This window comes from Protomyctophum parallelum (assembly GCF_964188405.1).
Source record: "Protomyctophum parallelum genome assembly, chromosome: 7".
NCBI lineage: Eukaryota > Metazoa > Chordata > Actinopteri > Myctophiformes > Myctophidae > Protomyctophum > Protomyctophum parallelum.
This window is the reverse complement of record NC_139705.1, coordinates 11007607-11029809: the sequence shown is the minus strand read 5'-3', so window position 1 is coordinate 11029809 and position 22203 is coordinate 11007607. Positions and strand designations below refer to the sequence as shown.

General features: G+C 44.6%; 1 protein-coding gene across 2 annotated transcripts in view; it reads right to left on the bottom strand.

Annotated features, from left to right (window-relative positions):
• The window catches only part of lama5 (laminin, alpha 5), a 94375-nt gene extending 82204 nt beyond the window's left edge, over positions 1 to 12171 (bottom strand). For both annotated transcript variants that reach the window (XM_083769361.1, XM_083769362.1), the window contains exons 1-2: positions 11630 to 12171; positions 5478 to 5630 (exon numbers count right to left, since the gene is read on the bottom strand). In XM_083769361.1, coding sequence (XP_083625487.1) covers positions 5478 to 5630; positions 11630 to 11935 — 459 coding nt within the window. In that variant the 5' untranslated portion in view covers positions 11936 to 12171. The remainder of the gene's footprint in view (positions 1 to 5477; positions 5631 to 11629) is intronic.
• Between the last annotated feature and the right edge of the window lie 10032 nt (positions 12172 to 22203).

Below are 22203 nucleotides of genomic sequence, written 5' to 3'. Positions count from 1 at the left end.
ACACACACACACACACCTGCTCCATGCATCAAGGGCACACTGACTGCATACATGTATACAGAGCAGACAGACTGGCAGACAGCTTAGCAAACAAGGGGATTGCAGAAGGTTAAACAGACACAGACAGACAGACAGACAGACAGACAGACAGACAGACAGACAGACAGACAGACAGACAGACAGACAGACAGACAGAAGAGAGAGAGGAAAGGAAAGACGGACTCCAGCTGGGGAAAAAACTGAAAAGGAAACCATTCAGCCTCTATCTGTGATTGAAATGTCAAATGTGTGCGTGCATACTGTATGTGTGTATGTGCGCGTGTTAAATTACTCTACTGTATTATAGTCTGCTCGTTTGCTTTTAAAAATACTATTTCAGACCAATTTGAGAAGTGAAAGCTATACTGAATCCTATACTCCCATTCTGTTTCTGGTTCACTTTATCATTTTGCATCATCCTGTCCCCTGCTATAAGAAGAGGAATTGACCTCACTTTGTTTTGAAAGAAAACATCACCCTGCTCTATCTACAGTACATGTGTGTCACCATGAATACAGCCTTATATGAGCTGCAATAACATCCAGCAAATAAGTTACTGTCTTTAAACAGAAGCAGACTATTTCTGACTACAACTACTCCCTCTCTCTTCCTATCCTCCCTTACTCCCGCTCTCACTTCCTCCCTTTCACTCTCAGCTCCTTCTATCCATTTAATGTATCTCTTTCATGTCCTCTCTCTCTCTCTCTCTCTCTCTCTCTCTCTCTCTCGTCACGGCCGAAGCTCTCCTATTAAGGTCAATTTAGTCTCTCTCTCTCTTTCTCTCGACCTCTCTCCTCATTTTCCTGCTCAGTAAACATAATGAATGACCAACAATGTTAAGTGTGTGCTCTAGCGTGTGCGTGCGTGTATCTGTGTGAGGCTTCACTTCTGAGAGAGTGAGACAAACATGATGATGAATAGATGGTGACAGACAAAGATGGATGGCTGCAGGCAGCATACGTAGAACGATGGAGGGAGATATGAAAGGACACAACTGTTGAAAAAGTCACAAAATAGAAAGAGTGACTTTTGGACGTGATGAAATTGGACGAAAGTAAGTCAGCTGCGCCACACAAGACTCTCTGTGATTGGAGTAAAATGGATATATACTGTAGATGACACACAGTATTCATAAGAATAGATAGATATTGGATACCTCTGTGTGTGTGTGTGTGTGTGTGTGTGTGTGTGTGTGTGTGTGTGTGTGTGCGTGCGTGTGCGTGCATGTGTGTGTGTGTGTGTGTGTGTGCATGTGCATGTGCGTGTGCGTGCACGTCAATACAAAAGAGAAGTAGGAGAGTCTCTTCAAAGACTAAATGTAAACAGCCTCATAAAGCTGCCAGCTGAGATAATGGAAACTGAATCCAAACGATGTGGAACTTGGAATTAGAATTCCCTTCGATTTTCTAATCTGCTACACTGTTCTTGGGGGTGGGGGGGGGGGTGCAGACTAGAGAGTGAGAGAGAGAGAGGGTGAGTGAGTTTGAGAAGGGGGAAGCAAGTGTGGAGGGAGAGGGAGAAAGGGGCTCAGATTTTCAGGTAGTAGTGCCACGAAATGCAGCTATGTGTGGCTGCGTGCATGACTATACTTGCACGTTATCACGCGTGTGTGTCAGTGGTGGCCCGATGGGGCACAGAGAGAGGGGGTCAAAGTCTCACAGACATCCGCCACGCACGAACACAAAAAAAAAGAGACAAAGAAGGAGAGATGAACGAAGAGGGAGAGAGAAAGAGGAGATTGGAATGCCAGTTAACCTGTCAGAACATGTAGACCCCCCTCATCTCACTTTACTCACCCCCGCGCCACCCTCCTTCCCCCTCCCCCTCTCAAAATGTTCTATATCACAAAAAGAGTGATGGTTCCAATTAAACAGGAAAGGGAAATTCCCCCCAAATCCCTTTGTGTTTGTAATAACGTGAGGAAATCGATAATATGGTGCGAAACGTTCGATGTCATATAGTTTTGTGATAACAACATAGATAGATTAGACATGAATGGATGTATTTTTTGCCACACTGTAATTGAACTCACTCACATCAGAACAAATTCGGGTTGAAAATCACATATTAACTGGACCAGTCCAGAACACTGCTGTTCCCAGTGGCCACCAGTAACCAGACTGTGGGTGAACTGGCCACCACCGTACGTACACGTGTATGTATATATATATATATATATATATATATATATATATATATATATATATATATATATCAGCCTGCCTCTGTACCAGTCAGGAATCTAGCAACCTTAACCTCCACTCCCACCTCATCCCTCACAGTATCTCCACCTGGAATGTATGATATGTGTGCTGTTCCTGTCCTCTTCCTGAAGAGGAGAGGAAGATGTCCTCCTCTTCTTTTCACCATCTGTGCCGTCAGTGTATCAGCCCTGTGCTGCATTTGTCAGAAAGACCACCCAACATTTACTCTACTTTTTACATCTCTCTCTCTCTCTCTCTCTCTCTCTGATGTTTAAAAGATAAGACCCATCCAAGCATCTTTCCTTTCTCCTCCTCCATTCATCAGTTGGACAGATAAAAGGCAGGATCGAACCCAAACCAGTAGCGTTACAGATCCTGACCTCTACTCCTCTCATCTTCCCTCCATCTTTCCATTGGATCAGCTATGTACTGTACTTTACTGTACTGTACTGTACTGTACTGTACTGTACTGTACTGTACTGTACTGTACTGTACTGTACTGTACTGTACTCATCATAAATGACAGGAACCTGTCTGACATACCACTGTCCCTCTCTCTTTCATCTCTAAATGATAGTGCCGTGCCAAACGTTCTGAAAGGTGGACATTCATCTCCTTCCTCTTTCTGTTCCTTTTCCACATCCTACTCATATATCCTCTTCCCACTGTAACTCTATTCATCCTTTTCTCCTGTGGTTTTCCTTTAGAAGCGATTACAGTGCTGGAACGAGGCAGTTCCTTCCTCTGTTGAGACACAGAGACTGAATAAGGCAGCAGAGCTGTTCTGTGTATACTGATCTTGAACGTGACAAATGTGACAATATAATTATTGAAAGACGGGGAAGAGTCTTCCCTTGTGCAGTCCGCGTTTGCAGAGGTTTGTGAAATTCCTGGGGACCAGCAGTTCCAGCAACAGTTCCCTTGGAGAAGCTGTGGCTCAGGAGGCAAAGCGATCAGCCAGAAAACCGATGGTTTGCAGTTCAATCCCCCCCTTTTTGGTGCCTTGCATGGATCCAGAACCAAGTCCTTTGAGGGAGCACAAAGTCACTACTACCAAGCAGAAGACTTCGTGTTTATTTTCATTTTTTCCTGCTTTATTCAGAATATTTTTGAAACACAAATCTTGTATAGTTGTCCAGCCAAATAAATAACTATTAATTGGGGGGGTCCTTGACAGGAAAAAGTTTGAGAACCACAGTATCTTCCTGTATACTGTATCTCTACAGTCCTATTTGTTAGCTTCTGACCATTTCAGAGAAAGGATAGAGAATATTAATTCACAGAGAATATTCTGTGAATTAATGGACAGTAGGATGAGCTCACACCTGGTTCAATACAAACCACCATTGTGTTGTACAAAGTGACTATGTGATGGAAAGTGACGTCTTGTGTTTACAACGTGAGGCTCCAGGAGACAGAGAGAGACAGAGAGAGAGTGTGTGTGTGTGTGTGTGCGTGTGTGCGATATCAAGGTGTGTGTGAGAGAGAGAGTGAGAGATTCTTAAGGTGTGTGATAATGGAAGGATTCTGTAATCACAGAGAAGAAATGACAAATACAAACACACACACAGGTGAGAAGAGGAGAGCGAGCGAACGAACGCACGCATGCACGCACGCACGCACGCACAGCGGCATCTTTCCATTGATGGATGAAGGTAGTAGAGTAGGACGGCCTGTTATAAAAGAGCTGCGCTCACAAACAAAGAGGTTCTTTAAGAGCTACTCAAGTAACAGAGTTTATATAGAAGCTATTGTAAATTGTCCGCGTGCGTGCGTGCGTGCGCTCGCGCGACCGCGCGTGTGTGCGTGCGGCAGCCTGAATGCATTACAAATAGTCGCAAATAAAAGTATATATTTCTGGTCCTGATCAAGTACAATTCTGTGTGCGTGCATGTTGTCAATGTGTGCATGGATGGATGCATATGTCTGTGTGTGAGTGTGTTTGTGTGTGTGTAGGCCTACTGTATTCAGCCAAACAGAAGTTAGAACAAACACAGACGCAAGCCAAGACTAACAGCCTTACATCAACTCACACCAACACCCTAACTAATGCACATTCATCACGGGGCCCCACCGAGACTGATTTATATCACTGTGGGTTAGCGAGGAATCCAGTTAGCGGGGCTGGGATTTCCTCCTGGATTTATTATCATCAAAGGCATAAAAATTTAACAAACTATTTATCAACTGCTTTAAGCTATAGGTCCGAAATGAACACCGGCCAGACACTGTATAGCTGTACAGCTCTGACGTGAGCATACGGTAAAACAGCTGTTTTCCATACCTGCCAATGGCCACTAGACTCTTCTATTCCACATGGCATGTGCATCCCGGTACGTATACCACTCCCAGATATTGTGTATTATAAACTATTATGATAGTAGGATTTAACCATCACCACTGCCGGCCACTGGATGCCACTGGATGAAAGAGGTTACATTCCATGTCGTCTATATAACTCACTGTAACCTGACCTTGTCCCTCAGCTGTCCCCAGTCACATACAACCACAGGACTGTACATATTCTATAGAAAACACTGGAATATTTCCTCACATCCAAGTTCACATCCTGATGTCTTCTAGAATTATTCAGGCATTCTAGTAGATCCTATAGTAAATAATTTCCTGCTGTTAACGTGTAGACAACCACGTGCCTCCTCCGACACACATGAACAGTCAGAGTGCACTCGCTCCATTTCACCTGACAGTGAGGCGTTTCCCCGGGGCAGTGGTGTAAAGTAACTAAGTACATTTACTTAAGTACTGTACTTAAGTATATCCAATTTTCTAAACTTTTACTTTCACTCCACTACATCTCTCTGAGGACAATATTGGAGGACAACTGTGTTCATCAGAGCGCCCGGCCGAGCCTCCAGCGGTGGGAAGGTCCCCCCCCCCCCCCCCCCCCCTGTCCTAGTAAACACTGACATTCGAGCACTCGGCCAGAGTAAAGACAGAGCAGCACACAGACAATAGGACAGGAGCCCGTCGTCTACTGTATCCAATAACTGGTCTGACGATGCACAGAGAGACCCAAAAGAGTGAGAAAGAGATAGATAAATGTAAACAAGAGGACGAGTCATGAAATGGGTGGACTTAACTCTGTGCACAAATGCAAAGTAATGAGCAACCGAATGCACACAAGAGTGTTTGTGTGAGAGAGAGAGAGAGAGAGAGAGAGAGAGAGAGAGAGAGAGAGAGAGAGAGAGAGATGTATTAAAGCTGTGATCCTACCTGTCCAAGGTCCAGGGTGACGTTGACCTCGTTGAACTCAGTACTCCGTGACAGCGGTGGGCTCTGCCACCATCTCTCTGTACCGTCGACGGCGTTGCTGATGGGGTGGGCTCTGTCAGTCTGCCCCTGGCTACAGATGTCACAGTACTGGCCCTAGGGAGAAAGAAACAACCATAAACCACACTGACTGGTGTACATTTACATTCTCAGCATTTTGTGTAGCATGCTGGTCATTTCCAATGAGCTAGGTCATTGGAAATGACCTAGTTCATTCATTGAGACGATCACCAGACCACAACATGGTGGCTTTCACTCAAAGGTTAGAAAAGAAGATAAGGTCCGCACACTGGACTGGCCTATGCTCCAAAGCTCAAACATTTATTAAAGGTTTCCTCACACCAAAGTGGACATGACGTTTCTTCACCATCGTCTGATGAGGAGCCGTGAGTCCAGTCCAGTGTTCGGACCTTATTTTCTTTTTTATTAATTGCCTCGGCTCAGCACCTGGCGTTTAGTCAGTGGATGTGCGTGCTCTATTGTATCTTTCTTTCACTCAAATGTTCTCATTTCAACTGTTTTGACTGAACTGCCTGTCTGTATTAACTCGTAAAAAGGAATAAAAACAAAGTAAACATAAAGAAAATAAAAAAAAAATGTTCTCATTTCAACTGTTTTGACTGAACAGGCAGTTCAGTCAAAACAGTCTGTATTAACCTATAAAAAGGAATAAAAACAAAGTAAACATTAAAAATAAAAAATAAAAAATAAATGTTCTCATTTCAAGTAACAGACATTGGGTTGTTAGATCAGTGAATACATTTGAACTACTCTATGAGGACGATGAGAGCAAACCAAGTAAATGTTTGATTAAACATATAAATGTGAAAAGCTTTGATAGCCGTCTGCACTATCGTGCTCAGCTGGAGTGACAACTATGCAATGAGGAGGTTTAAAACCATTTGGCCCCTAAAGGTAGAGGAGTCGGATGTCTTTTCAAGAGCAAGGTTAAAAACTCCAAGGTCTCCAACGGTCTGTACTTTGTCTGAAGTTCATTTTAATTGGCTTATAAACTCAAATCTCTCAGTTTATCTACGGGAGGTAGTAGGTGTGGTTCTAGCCTGGGGAACCAAATATCTGCTGGTTTCCAGCTGTTTAATCAGGAACTCATTTAGACCTGCAGATGAATGCGGTTAACTAGCTGGTAGAGTAGAAGAATAATAGGAGGCTGGGTCCCTCCCAGGAAAGGAGTGGAGATAGAGGTTAGAGAAAAAGATTTGTGACCCCAAGGGTCAAACCTCTGGACAGCCTGGGAAGCGTGAGCCCTGTGAAATAGCCTAAATAATAACAGTGTCCCCGCCCATGCCCTTAAGCAAGGCACTTATTACTTAATCCCCCGCTGCCCCCCATGAAGCAACTCACATTTGTTTTGTCCAACTAATGGTGGGGCTCTAACGGCATGGGTGTTAACAGGGGGGGGGGGTACTACAGGAGGGGTGCCAAATCTTTGTGTCGCAGGATTGGTTTTCTATTCTAGGGGGGGGGGGGGGAAATAGCAGATCTACAAGCTGACAATGCCTTGTCAGCTTGTAGATCTGCTATCTTAGGCAAAGAGGTTTGGTGTAGCTGTGTAGCAGAACAAGTACAGAGCCAAAGGTCAAGGATTGAGGGTTTAAGTGGTTAATTGTCTGAAAATACACATTAACATAGTAACTTACAATAGCTCTGTCAAACAAATCTATGAAATCTACAGAAATGGGGGTCCCTACTCCCTGCATCATCTCCCTGTCAGCTAAGGGTATGGTAGAAAAGGTTAAAAGAATCACACTCGTGTGATGTGAGGGGTGCTCTTATCATTACACATAATCACATTCCGGCCAATCACAATTGGCGTCCTCACTTTTTATCCTCAATTCTGTGTGTACCACGGACACACAGAATCAGCCAATCAAATCATCGCTATGGGGTACACACATTGCTCAGCCAATCAATTCATCGCTATGGGGTACACACAAAGCTGGGCAGCGCCCCTCAAAAATGTTTGCAATCAAACACCAGAAGCAAGGACAACAAAAATGCATAAAAATGATATTCCTAAAAAGTGAATTTGCTAGTGAAGTGTATAAGAAACGGAACACGTCTTCACCTCCCACCACAGCAGTGTGGAAATAGCAGATCTACAAGCTGACAATGCCTTGTCAGCTTGTAGATCTGCTATCTTAGGCAAAGAGGTTTGGTGTAGCTGTGTAGCAGAACAAGTACAGAGCCAAAGGTCAAGGATTGAGGGTTTAAGTGGTTAATTGTCTGAAAATACACATTAACATAGTAACTTACAATAGCTCTGTCAAACAAATCTATGAAATCTACAGAAATGGGGGTCCCTACTCCCTGCATCATCTCCCTGTCAGCTAAGGGTATGGTAGAAAAGGTTAAAAGAATCACACTCGTGTGATGTGAGGGGTGCTCTTATCATTACACATAATCACATTCCGGCCAATCACAATTGGCGTCCTCACTTTTTATCCTCAATTCTGTGTGTACCACGGACACACAGAATCAGCCAATCAAATCATCGCTATGGGGTACACACATTGCTCAGCCAATCAATTCATCGCTATGGGGTACACACAAAGCTGGGCAGCGCCCCTCAAAAATGTTTGCAATCAAACACCAGAAGCAAGGACAACAAAAATGCATAAAAATGATATTCCTAAAAAGTGAATTTGCTAGTGAAGTGTATAAGAAACGGAACACGTCTTCACCTCCCACCACAGCAGTGTTACTATAAATCCTGTCCTTCTCATCTACAGCAGGGTTGTTGTCCAGCCATAAGTCCCAAACCTGTGTCATCTATTGCCAGCACTAGAGTAAACTAAACAAGCACAGACCTGAACAATAGCTCAGGTTAGGAGATGTTATCACTGCAGGTCACTCAGGCCACAGGTCATAGGTCAATGTTCTGCTGCCCCATCCCTTCCTCTTTGCTTGCTCCATGTGTCACTCTGCTTTTTGAGGGGCGCTATAGCCCCTCCTATACACAGGTTCAATGTTTGTCTTTAGTTCAAAGTTTACTTTTGCATTAACAATAGGGACAATTTATGTCATATTGTCATATTTATCATTCCCGGGATTCCTTCAAAATAGGAGCTCTGGGGTGCCGAGAAAACATGCAAATATTTTGCTAGCTTACCTTGCTCTTGATTCTATTATAACGCTAAAAGCTCCAAAGCGTTCATATTTTGAACGAGGGGCGGATGAGAAGTCAGAATTGAAGCGCTAGTATATCCATCAGATCAAAACCACGGAGAGCGCCCTGGATTAGCAGATACGAGGCTAAGTGAACGGGGCGCTAATATGAATGAAGAGCGAAGTTGCACCGTTTGTTTTATATCACCATTACATCACCTAAATCAACATGAGTTAGACTTTAAATATATTAGCGCCCCTCACTTCACGCAGGTGTGCTTTTTCTATACGTCTTGTGTTTCTCATACTTCCCAAGCCGTAAATATGGACTCCTCTTCAAGTCAGTAAAAAAGGGAACTTGTATGATAAAATAATCTGTATAATCTGCAGTCAAACAATAGGAGGTAGGGCTGGGCAATATGGACAAAATAAAATAACTATATTTTACTAGACATACCAGTACCAGACAATATATTATATGAAATATATGATATCGATATATTGCCTAGTCCTAGTATGATTATTTAGTTTACTAGTCTCTTTTCCATTTCTCCCCCATTTATTAATTCCCTTTCACATCCTCTCTCTCTCTCTGAGACCCCACTCTAGTAGGAACTGAAAATCCTTTCAAAGGGACATTGTGTGAAGAGGCTCAGCATGAAGTGAACAAGCATTTCTCTCTCTCCGTTTCCATCTCATTGACTGGTCTCGCCAATCCACTCTCAAGTTTTCGTTTTCCTCTGGGAAACCTCTCTCTCTCCCCACCCCTCTCCCCTCTCCCTCTCTCCCTCTCTCCCTCTCTCCCTCTCTCCCTCTATCCCTCTCTCTCTCTCTCTCCAGAATGAGGCTATTACCCAGGCATTACCTGCTGGTTCATGTAACCCTTTTCTCTGGCTCTCTTTCTTACATATCAATCATATTTTAGACCATGAAGTGAGCTCGCAGTTGAACTGAACAGTCAGATGGTTATGAAACCACTAAATTATTACACCCCACTCTCTTTCTGACAGCCCCCCCCCCCTCGCCCCCCAACACACCCATGCTGTTTTAACTGAATAAAACACTCATGTCTCGGCGTCCAATAAGAAGAGGATTAACCTGAGCTAAGAGGAGAACAGGAAGGGTCAACAACGTCAACGACCACAATAAACCTACAAAAAGTGGGTTAAAGCTCCAGCTTTCCCACAGCTCATTACAAGATTTCTCTGCCATATATTTTGCGAGCAGGTTGTTCTGAGAAAAAGAGGGTCTTGAACTCAGCTTTGAAAGACTCGGGTTTGTCCTGAGAAAGCAGGAAAATGACCATGTTGAAAGTTGTTGAAACTCACATTCAGGTGTGTAATGATAATTTACTTATCAGTTTACTTTGTAGGATTAATACTATATACGTTTAGTGGGAAAGTGCACGAAGGGAGCATCTAATGAGCACTGGAAATAAATATCCCTTCATGTAGTGCATTTGTTTAGTGCATTGTTGTAAAGGAATTTCTTTTTATGATTATGAATTGAACTGCATATAGCTAAAGTGGCTAGTGTTTACTCCATTAACTGGAGTTTAGGCCATTGGTTTGCAGCAGTTTGAAGCCTGGGGACATGGCTCCCTGCCAGCAGGGCCATTACGGCCGCACCGCGGCCCCAGGCAGCAGGTTAGAATACAACAGAGCAGGTTGGCTTCACATTAGCATCACTAGCATGAGCTTTGATGTGTGGGAATGTGAATCCAGCCCGTTGTTGATAAGCGAGACTCCGATTATCTCCTCTCCTCCCTTTCCACACCCACATGTATACACACACACACACACACACACACATTATGCGTTTCTCCCAAACTCACACATTCTTTCTCACTAGGTTATAAACAGTAGCCTCAAAAGGTGCATGCATGATGCATGCCCTCAGGGAGTTCTTTCTTGTGATAGAATACCACCACTCCACCAGGAATGGCTTCCCTGAGGGGGAAGTCGTTTTCTATCTGCAGGGTTTACATTTTAACTCCCTTTTACAACGTTCCAACAGATCACAGCCCTGCCTGACAACAAGCTCTGCCAGGGATCTCCCTCTGCCCTCACTGACTGCCAGTTTGACCGAAATGATAGATAGATAGATAGATAGATAGATAGATAGATAGATAGATAGATAGATAGATAGATAGATAGATAGATAGATAGATAGATAGATAGATAGATAGATAGAGGCTACAATGACTGACTTCTTGGCCCATATTGTTCAGGTACATGATCAGATGCTCTTCCTCACCAGTCAAGGTCTTTGATATGGGAGTTCAGTTCACAGTCAATTTGTATTTAATTGAATGTCTCTCTCACACTCACACTCACACACACACACACACACACACACACAGTCTTATGCTAGGCTATATTACACAGCTTTTGGAATTCCTCATGTGGAGAACGAACGGCCCCAGCGGCAGTAAACCAACCGAGTAAGCGCAGTTTGATAGGCTGCACTGCACGGGTCAGTCACCGTCAGGAATGCAGGGACAGGTGGGAGAGAGAGAGGGGGGGGGGGAGGCTGTAGGGCAGGTTAATACCCGCGGGAAGTGCGTTAATACTAGTTTACCACCAAAAAGTCATAGTGGGCAGTGGGCAGCAGTGGGCTACTTTTACTGGAGATTGTGGCGAATGTGTGGGAAATATTACCATTTTGACATAAGTCTACATTCTACAATCTACATAAACGCGTTTAAACACCTGTTGTAGGCTATATATACTTGCCTATGGATGCAATATTTCCAGAATCTCAGTTGCATTTTACTATAGTCCACTAAATGACGAGACCAATGTTCAGAATACTACATGAACAAGTTTTTGAATAGGCTAAAGTTACTCAAATAATCTTTGGCGCCTATACACTACACACACAGGCAACACACAGTGCATTTACAAATAACACGGTAATTAACGTTCTGTGTCGTTTATTAAAAGCAGGTGCCGGTCTGTTCTTCTTACCTGTATGGTTTGACCGGGGTCTCCAAACACGGGCCCCCCGACCAGCTTGCAGTACAGGTCGTGGATCGGTCTCGCTGTATCTTCCTCGACTCCGCAAGTCGCCGTGGCGGTGATCTTCGTGCCCTCCGCGAGGTTAAAGTACGGGGGGTGCAGGCTGAAGCCGTTCACGCCGTTGGTCGGTAAGTCCTGGGCTGAAACCTCGGTGAAGAGTGGCAATAGCAGCGGTAAAAGTAACAAAGCCACCCGCGTTTGGGTGCACCAAGCCGGGGAGGGAGCTGTCCCCTGCACCGGCCCTCCTCTCGCCATCTTCACCTGTTCCCGTCGACTCGCTCAAACAGGCGACAAGTTTGAGGGGAGTGGGGGGGGAGAATTGTTGGAAAAACGTGAACTAAAGCAGCAGATATAATCCTACAGCGTCGCTACAAAAGGACCATTTGAGGTGTAACGTGAAAGAATAACGTTGAAAACTAGAAAGAGTGGGGGGAAAGTCCTAGTTCAGAGCCCCGGTGCGTAGTGTGAGCGGTGCGCTGTGATTTGAGATCCTCTCCCTCCAGGCACCTATTCTGTTTCTGTGTTGCAGTTGCGCTCCAACAAGTGGAATGGTTCTCCCTCCCCTCTCCTATCCGCTTGCCTCTCCTTGCTGGTCCCCAGCGGTAGAAAGAGAGTATAGCCTTAATGTTCCCTTTCTTTCTCTCTCTGTGTGGTATCCTTTATGGCACAAAACCAATCAGTCAGTAGAATACAATACATAGTCTAATTCAATCATTTCTCCCTGACTCATTAATCAATTCCACAAAATCGACCTTTGTCCATCCTTGACCATGACATTCAGTTTCATCAGTGCTTATCACCTTACACCTTCACTTGAGCAAATGGCAAAACAACAAATGGTGGTCTAACACCCCCGCGCACACACACACACACACACACACACACACACACACACACACACACACACACACACACACACAGAGAGACACACGCACACACACACACATGCACCAGGGCTGGTTCTATAGCTTGCCACAATATAGGGTGGCATGGGCAAAAATTGTAAGGGGGTCAAAGTCAAATCCCTGTAAGTGTAAACCCCCGAAATGCATAGAAAATTATGCTATAATCATATTAGTTAATCTATCCATCTATCTTCTTTTCTGACCAACAGTAAGCCCATTTCCATCAGCACTCTCACTGTCAGTTAACAGCACTGATTGCAAATGGCGTTCAGGTGCGTCTACATTTCTCTAAAAATGCTGCCCACCCAATCAGAAAGATTGTGGTATTTTTCATATTAGCTAAAAATAAATATTCCCATAACTTTTGATTTGATTATTAGAACTGGCCACACACACACACACACACACACACACACACACACACACACGTGCGCACACACACGCACTCAAGAAAATGACAAAACATTCTCCATGGCAAACACACACACACGCACACACACACACACGCACACACACACACACACACATCCCCAGTTGTCAGACAGATATAGTGAGACAGGGACAGATAGACAAAGGTGTTGGTTAGCTCTGGTCCTTCTGGCCAACACTCTAACTCTGACACCCAGCTGATTACTGGATTACCTGCACCGATACAGTAGGCTACAACACATACGAGACTATACAGTATAACTGGACCTAAACCATGTAGTACAAAACAGTACGATATACGGAAAGAGAGGATACAGTACAGTACAGTATACAGCACAGTACAGTACCAATATAGGTGGTTAGGGTTAGGTCCACAGAGTTATACTACCGGTATACAGGGGGGGGGGTCGCCAAACTTTATTTTTATTATTATTTAAAAAAATCTTAAATTATACTTGACCTAGCATTCTACAGCCCAGCCCTATTTTGAGACATTCACTACAAATAGCAGATCTACAAGCTCACAACGCGTTGATCGCGATGTGTTGTGAGCTTGTATATCGGCTATTTTCGCTGAAGATATGTGGGGGGAAAAAGAGCAGACCAACTAAAGAGTCAAAGGTCAAATTTATTGTAAATATTGAGGGTCTAAGTGGACGTGATTAAAAATTAATCCAAATGAAAGCAACATTAATACAAAAAACACTGATGTTAGTGCTGTCAAACAAGTCTATGAAGCTATCTATATGAAATCTATGAAAAAGTATAATATACAACACAATTTTATACAATATGTAGTGGGGGTCCCTACTTCATCTATCTCTCAGCTAAGGGGTCCTTGGCCTTAAAAACGTTGAAACCCCCTGCAGTACAATAATGACAAAATGATACAATCATACGATATGATGTGATAGGTTCATAGGAAGCCAGCTTTGAGAATAATGAGCTTGTGTTGGACTATCACTTATAGTGACAAGTGGCCAGAAAGATGGAAGACAAATGCACACTTATGCATACACGCATGCATGCGGACACACACAGGGACCGAGGAGAATTACGCGTGCGTGTGTGTGTGTAACAGAGTAATAGTCAGTATAATACTCAGTATTCTGTCTGTATACCCACTTAAAACCTCCATGGTTCTTCTCACAGATGAATAGACCCAACTCAATGTCCTTTCTCTGCTAGAACACACTTCATGTATATTGTTATGTCATTGGAGGGATTGGAGGCATTTTCCCAGAATGATACTTTTTATGTTTGTGCATGTTACAGATCAGTATCATCACCCCCACCCCCACCCCCACTACCCACCCCACCCGCCCATTCATGTCAACTAAACACTTCTTAAAGCATCTGTATTTTGGGAAGAACCTTTCTTTCTTTTCAAAATCTTTTTATTAAAGTTTTTTGACAAACCCAGGGGCAAGCATTAAAGGGACATATCAAATATGAAAATAAAATAATAAAACTCCATCCCCTATCCCACCCACCCCCCACCCACAATCCCAAGGATAGTCGGAAAATACATAAATCTATATACACATTAGGAAGAACCTTTGCAGAAAATAGCAGATCTACAAGTTGCATCGGCTGACGGCTGTTGTCACATGTTGTTGAACATGTTGAGCAAATACATAAAGCCCTGAGGAACTCCGCTCAACCAAGTATAGGGTTTAAGTGGTTAAATCTATGGGTCAAATAAAAGGAAAGTGTCTGTCTGTACTAACACTGAAAAGCCATGGGACAGGAAGTCACTCTGGTTTGGTTCTGTGTTTGTCTGAGAAGAAAATCCCCAGGTAAAGATACCCACAGCAAACATATCCAAGAACACCTGAGCAGCTGTGTGTGTGTGTGTGTGTGTGTGTGTGTGTGTGTGTGTGTGTGTGTGTGTGTGTGTGTGTGTGTGTGTGTGTGTGTGTGTGTGTGTGTGTGTGCGTGCGTGCGTGCGTGCATGCGTGCGTGCGTGCATGCGTGCGTGCGTGCATGCGTGTTTGTGTTTTCACAGGCACTCTGGAGTGCTGCCATCTAATTAAGCCACAGGAACCACTTTGGAAGATGAAAGAGTAGACCATACCCTACACACAGATCCCCCAACACCCCCTACCCCCCCCCCCCCCCCCCACACACACACACACACACACACACACACACTCACACACACACACACAGAACAGCTGGCGATGCCATGTAATAACATTATTTGCAGCACCTCATGGAAGACAGAGAAACAGACAGCCAAGTAGAAAGCCAAGTAGAAAGCCAAGTAGACAGACAGACAGACAGACAGACAGACAGACAGACAGACAGACAGACAGACAGACAGACAGACAGACAGACAGACAGACAGACAGACAGACAGACAGACAGACAGACAGACAGACAGACAGACAGACAGACAGACAGACAGACAGACAGACAGACAGACAGACAGACAGACAGACAGACAGACAGACAGACAGACAGACAGACAGACAGACAGACAGACAGACAGACAGACAGACAGACAGACAGACAGACAGACAGACAGACAGACAGACAGACAGACAGACAGACAGACAGACAGACAGACAGACAGACAGACAGACAGACAGACAGACAGACAGACAGACAGACAGACAGACAGACAGACAGACAGACAGACAGACACACACACACACACAGACAGACAGACAGACAGACAGACAGACAGACAGACAGACAGACAGACAGACAGACAGACAGACAGACAGACAGACAGACAGACAGACAGACAGACAGACAGACAGACAGACAGACAGACAGACAGACAGACAGACAGACAGACAGACAGACAGACAGACAGAAAGGCCTGCAGGCATACACAAATTCCTCAGTTTCTCTCTAGGGATCAATCAATCTTAGGCACAGTATGAACTTATGAAAGTGTAAAATGGGACCCTTATTTTCAAAATGACAAGGACACATGGACGGAGCAACAGGTAGCAGATCAAATGAATACATTATAGCCGAGCGGGACAGTGTATGAGATATGCATAGTAGCCACACACTTCAGTCATTAAAATCCTTACTGTCAATTTATAAATGTGTAACTCTGAGAGTCTACAGATACTCAGAGACTCAGGTAAAGGGACAGACAGGTGTCCCAGCAGTGTCTCCATGTCCAGAGGTCGCGTACCACACACTTACACTTCCTCTGTGTTTGCCACACCGTCTGTCCTACACATGTTGAACTTTGGCCTAGCCTGTCAACTCACTGTCACATTTACACACACACACACACACACACACACACACACACACACACACACACACACACACACACACACACACAAGGTGTCTGTGACTATCACTACAATGCACGCAGGCACACACACAAGTATGCTGCAGGGTCAGTGACCTTGTGTGGTTTGGGTCAGTCTGTAGGCAGGGTGTTAATGCAGCGGAACTCCATTGACTGACACACTAGAACATTCCACAGGACTGCAGAACGGGCCGACAGGCCGTAGGGTTGGACAAATATGCAAATATGAGACTGCTGCATTTATTTTCAGGAGGATTATGCCCCTTGAGACGCAGTATTTCTTTTCAAGGTGGTCCTATACCACAGTAGTGACTTCCGAACCTTTTTTATGTTCAAGGACCCCCCAATTTGAGAAGCATTAGGCGACGGACCCTCATTTGAAACGGGTTTTATCTCTGGGACCTCAATCTGCGCCGTCAAATTCTGTGTTAATTTAACTCTGAGAGCGTACAAATGTACAGTAACTGGCGTTCGGGTGGTGCACCGGTGACTGCCCACCATCACAGGGGTTGTGGGTTCAAATCTACCATGGGGCATCTGGCTTTGTCAAGCGTCTATCTAAATAGACGAATACAATTGGCCAGTGTTGGGGGGAGGGAAGTAGGGCGGGGAGGCTGATATGTGATATCACTATAGTGGGCCGGACCGCTGCGGCATCTGTCAGCAGGGAGTGTTGGGCAGGAGGAGTAGGACGGAAGCTCTACGACCTCCTGGTGGGGGCTCCTCACTGGCAGGTGAGTCAGGACCTCCTGGTGGGGGCTCCTCACTGGCAGGTGAGTCAGGATACAACAGCTCTAAACACCCATGTCTCTGCGTCCAATAAGAAGAGGATTAACCTGAGCTAAGAGGAGAACAGGAAGGGTCAACAACGACCACAATAAATCCACAAAAAGTGGGTTAAAGCTCCAGCCTTCCCACAGCTCATTACAAGATTGTTCCACCATATATTTTGTGAGCAGGTTGTTCTGAGAAAAAGAGGGTCTTGAACTCAGCTTTGAAAGACTCGGGTTTGTCCTGAGAGGGTCAGGTTTTCAGCAGAGCTAGTTCAGTTTACGGTGTGTAATGATAATTTACTTATACTTACTTACTGGCAGTGGCAAGTTGGCAACACAGAAATGTGAGGGGAGGGTTGACTGGCATTGGTGGGTTCTGTACACTAAAGTAACCCAGAGTTTACTGTGTAGGATTAATACTATATACTTTAGTGGGAAAATGCACGAAGGGAGCATCTAATGAGCACTGGAAATAAATATCCCTTCATTTGTTTAGTGCAGTATAAAGGAATTTCTTTTTATGATTATTAATTGAACAGCATATAGCTAAAGTGGCTAGTGTTTACTCCATTAACTGGTTGGCGATTGCAAGGTTTAGGCCATTGGTTTAATGCAGATTGAAGCCTGGGGACATGGCTCCCTGCCAGCAGGGCCATTACAGCCCCACCGCGGCCCCAGGCAGCAGGTTAGGGTCCATTTGGTTTCTGACTATTCATCATTTAGCTGGGGTACTGGGACCACCTGGCTGGAACCCCCTCAAGGTATTATAGGATCAAACAACGCTAGAAACATTTTCATTCATTAGCCTGGATTACACAACAGGAACAAACAGGGCTGGTTACGGTTCGATTTATTATCTGCACTACAGAATAGAATGTGGCAAGTACGGTAGCCTCATTTACAAATATGTCAACTAGTTGTATTAACATGTTCCTAAAATGTCATTGTCAAAAAGGACAACCAGGACACACTCAGGGCTATATCTTGCGCCACGCCTTAACCCTTATCCCTAGAATAGTTCAAATAGCCAATATAAGAGTACAATATCATGACTCTGATGAAGACCGCAAGGTCGAAACGTTAGTCGTTTTGTATACTCAGCACCTGAATAAAAGGCTCTAAATGTCCGTGCTGCTCCAGTCTCTTCTCCTTATGCAGCCGATATACGAGCTCACAATGTCTCGATGTAGATTGGCTAGTTGAACTATTCTAAAATGTTTTTCAAAATAGTAAAAAATGGCAAATACGTTTAGGGATAAGGGATAAGGGTGAGGCAAGATGTGTGCATTTTTAAGTGGTGCAACCACTTCATTACGGAGCTTTGTGTGTCTCTGGCTGCCTGGCTGCCTGCCTGGCTGGGTCTGTCCCTGGCTGCCTGTGTCTGTCCGAGCATGAAAATAGCATTTGGTTAGTTTTCAAAACCAAGTGTCACTGTTGTGCAGCCTAACACACACATACATATTAACTGTATATATGATGATTTCAGGTGTGACAGTACAGTACAGTGACAGTACAGTAGAGGGACCCCTGGGGACCCCCACACGGTAACTCTTGTCATTTCTCAACCGTTTCAGAAGTGGGGTGGCTCGCTGGAACTGCCCCGGTACCCTGGGCGCGTTCCGGCGTGATGTTCCCCCCACACGGTAACTCTGTCATTTCTCGACCGTTTCGGACGCTCGCTGGAACCGGGCCGGCACCCTGGGCGCGTTCCTGTGAGTCTGGAAGTTCCGGGGACCCCCTGGGGACCCCCATGACACAGAGTCGCACCACTTACTTCACACGGGTGTTCTTTTTAGGAAATAAGCTGGTTTCCCTCAAACTCCCCACTGTTCCATGTGTATATGTGCACACACACGCACGCACGCGCACACGCACATGCACACACACACACACACACACACACACACACACACACACACACACAGACACAGACACAGACACAGACACAGACACAGACACACACACACACACAAATAAGCTGGTTTCCACTAAAGAGCTAATTTAGGCATCATGCAGGCCTTATGGACAGCTCAATTTCCATACAGAACCAAAAGGGGGCTTAAATTATATCCATGATTATTCCTCATTATTCTGAGCTCCACTACAGTGTCAATCAGGGACAGTTCATCATCAAACTATTTTCCATACAGACGCTAATGAGATGGTTAATTATTAATTAGGCTGATTTCACTAACACTCAGTGCTACCCAAATTACAATAGCTCTGTTTTGAGGTAATAACAGCGCTAGCTGAGGTAGACTCAGATTCATACTATTTACATACTTTACAGTTTCTTTCTGTAAAGTATGTAATAGTATTGTACTATGTATGAAAGTATTTTAGTTTTTCTGACAGAAGAAGCAGTTTCAGAGCCAAAACTATTGGGGAAAGTTTGTAAGGTTCCCTGTGTGTAGAATCAAGTTAAACTGCCTAGTTCGAATCTAAAGTAAATAAGTAAGTACAGCATTCCAAAGTCTGCCCGCTACAGCCTGAAATGCTTTGTCACCTTTGATTTTTAATTTGGTGGAGGGTGGGTCTAAAAGGCCCTGTTCTGCAGACCTAAGGTCTGGGCACATAACGTGAGGACGTGGCACACGGTCAGTCAGATAATCCGGGGCCTGACCTGATGCATAGCTCTAAAAGTGAGCACCAGTACCTTAAACTGGGGCTTGGAAATTATTCCCAACTTAAACTTCAGGTGATTATGTTTAGAGACGGATGGGGAGAAGGACAGAGATGGAGTGAGGGAAGAGTGAGAAACAGATCAAGACAAAAGCACAGAGACAGAGAGACTAAGGTCACATTCATACCAGAGAGCTTTGCTGCGATTAAAACCAATCCTGCTGCGCATTGTCAGAAAGTGCGCTTCGTTTGGCAGGTGTGAAGGCTCATTCGAATCCTAATGCGCAGCAAATAACCGCATTTTACTCCCCAAAAACGTGGGTTTCGCTTCGCTTCGAATCGCACTTGACTACGATTCGGTGCAGGTGTGAATGCAATCCGCAGTAAATAAAGGAAATGAAGCAAACATAATGTGGCGGGTGAGGAGCTGAACACAGTTGGAGACGGAGAAGGCATATTTTACGCAGCGCAAAGATGTCCCGTTACTGTGGATAGACGTGGTCGAATAAGGAGACTGAAGCCCTGATCGAAATGAGGACGTGTACATTAATCAATTGCTTAAGAAAACACATAAAAACACTGCAGTGTATTATAGCCTACCTAATTTTCTGTCTGTCTGTCTGTCTGTGCGTGCCGTAAACATGGAGTGCTGTCACTGTGTGGGACTGGGGAGTTATATCAGTGCGCTCATGCAGCGCTGTGCTGCATGCCCAAAAGAACAGTGTGTGGCGGCTGCGTGCGTAGAGAGAGAGAGGGGGGGGGGGTCCCAGACGGCACGACACATGCACGTTATGAGTGTAATTTTATCACCATAGATTTCACTGTGTAGGCTATAGTTTATGAATGGAACACATTGATAAAGGTCCCCCCTGCTGCGTTTCCAATTGCTGCGAATGACAGTGTGAAGGCAAACCGCAGCCAATTAAATATGCAAGAATCCCAATTTCCCCGCCCATACGGATCTGAGTCTACCGAAGTATTAGGTGAGAATCTGACCTAAGATAGAGCCAGATATGCATTCAAAGCAGATTGAAGACTGGCATGACAGAGAGAGTGAGAGAACAATATAGAAGAGATAAATTAAAGCAGCTCTATGTAACTCATCTCCTCTTCTACCCCAGATTTGAACCTCGTTTTTTCGAATGAGCTGACATTTTTACCATTGAGTTAATAGAGCCGGCCTGCTTGCTCAGAGGATAAACTGAATCTTGACCATCAGGCCAAAATCCGTGTCAGATCCTGTGACCTTTGACACGATCTAAATGTCTCAATTGAAGAGCAGGGAGTAAAAGGTTATATTGTATTAACATAAAGTAGAAACAGAGAGATGAGACAGGACAAGAGATAAAAGAGAGGAAAAGTGAGAAGGAGAAAGGAATGCAAAAGAGAAAATGAGAGATGGAGGTATAAATCACAGGGGTGCTCTTATCAATATACATCATCTCATGAACAACTACATTTATGTGATTGGTTGGTTAAATTTACGTCATATTTGGCATTTGACATTTTACCTAAATTCTCCTTTCATTGTCAATGGCAAATATTGAGACGTGTGGGGACAAAAGCTGTATATAGGAGGGGCTAGCGCCCCTCAAAAAGGAAAGCAAGAGAAGTTGTTTCACCTCATTAACAATTCTCTCTCTCTCTCTAACTGAACTCTAGAACTAATCCACTTCCTGGTTGCCTAGGAGATGCCAGGGGAGTGGGGAATAGGCCACCTGTTGCCATGGTAACTATTCCGCCAATTGAACCCCTCAAACTCCCCACTGTTCCATGTGTATATGTGCACACACACACACACACACACACACACACACACACACACACACACACACACACACACACACACACACACACACACACACACACACACACACACACACACACACACACACACACACACACACACACACACACACACACTCCATGAACACAGCAGCTCCATGGTTTGAGTGTTGCTTGGTTAAAGAGAGAAAGATGGCAAGAAATAATGTGTTCTATATTACCTCTTTCATCTTTCTTTTATTATGCATTAATTTCTTCTTCTTGCTTGTCTCTCCTTTCTCCATCTACTCTCATGTCCCTCTCCTCTCCTCTCCTCTCCTCTCCTCTCCTCTCTCAGCACTTCCCTCTATAAGCTACAGCTGGGATGACGACATGATGATTGGTGTAAAAAAAACCACCGTCAGCACACCACACATGGACATGTGCATGTGCATGTGCACGCGCACACACACGCACACACACACACACACACACACACACACACACACACACACACACACACACACACACACACACACACACACACACACACACACACACACACACACACACACACACACACACACACACACACACACACACACACACACACAGCGTTGGAAGGATTGCTGGGGCAGCAGTAGCTCACTATTCTATTCCATCCTACAGTCCTGTTACCATGGTCCTTGAGGTCCATAGCATGGTAGCTGTTAGCTTGTAGACACATTCCGCTGCCTCTCCACCACC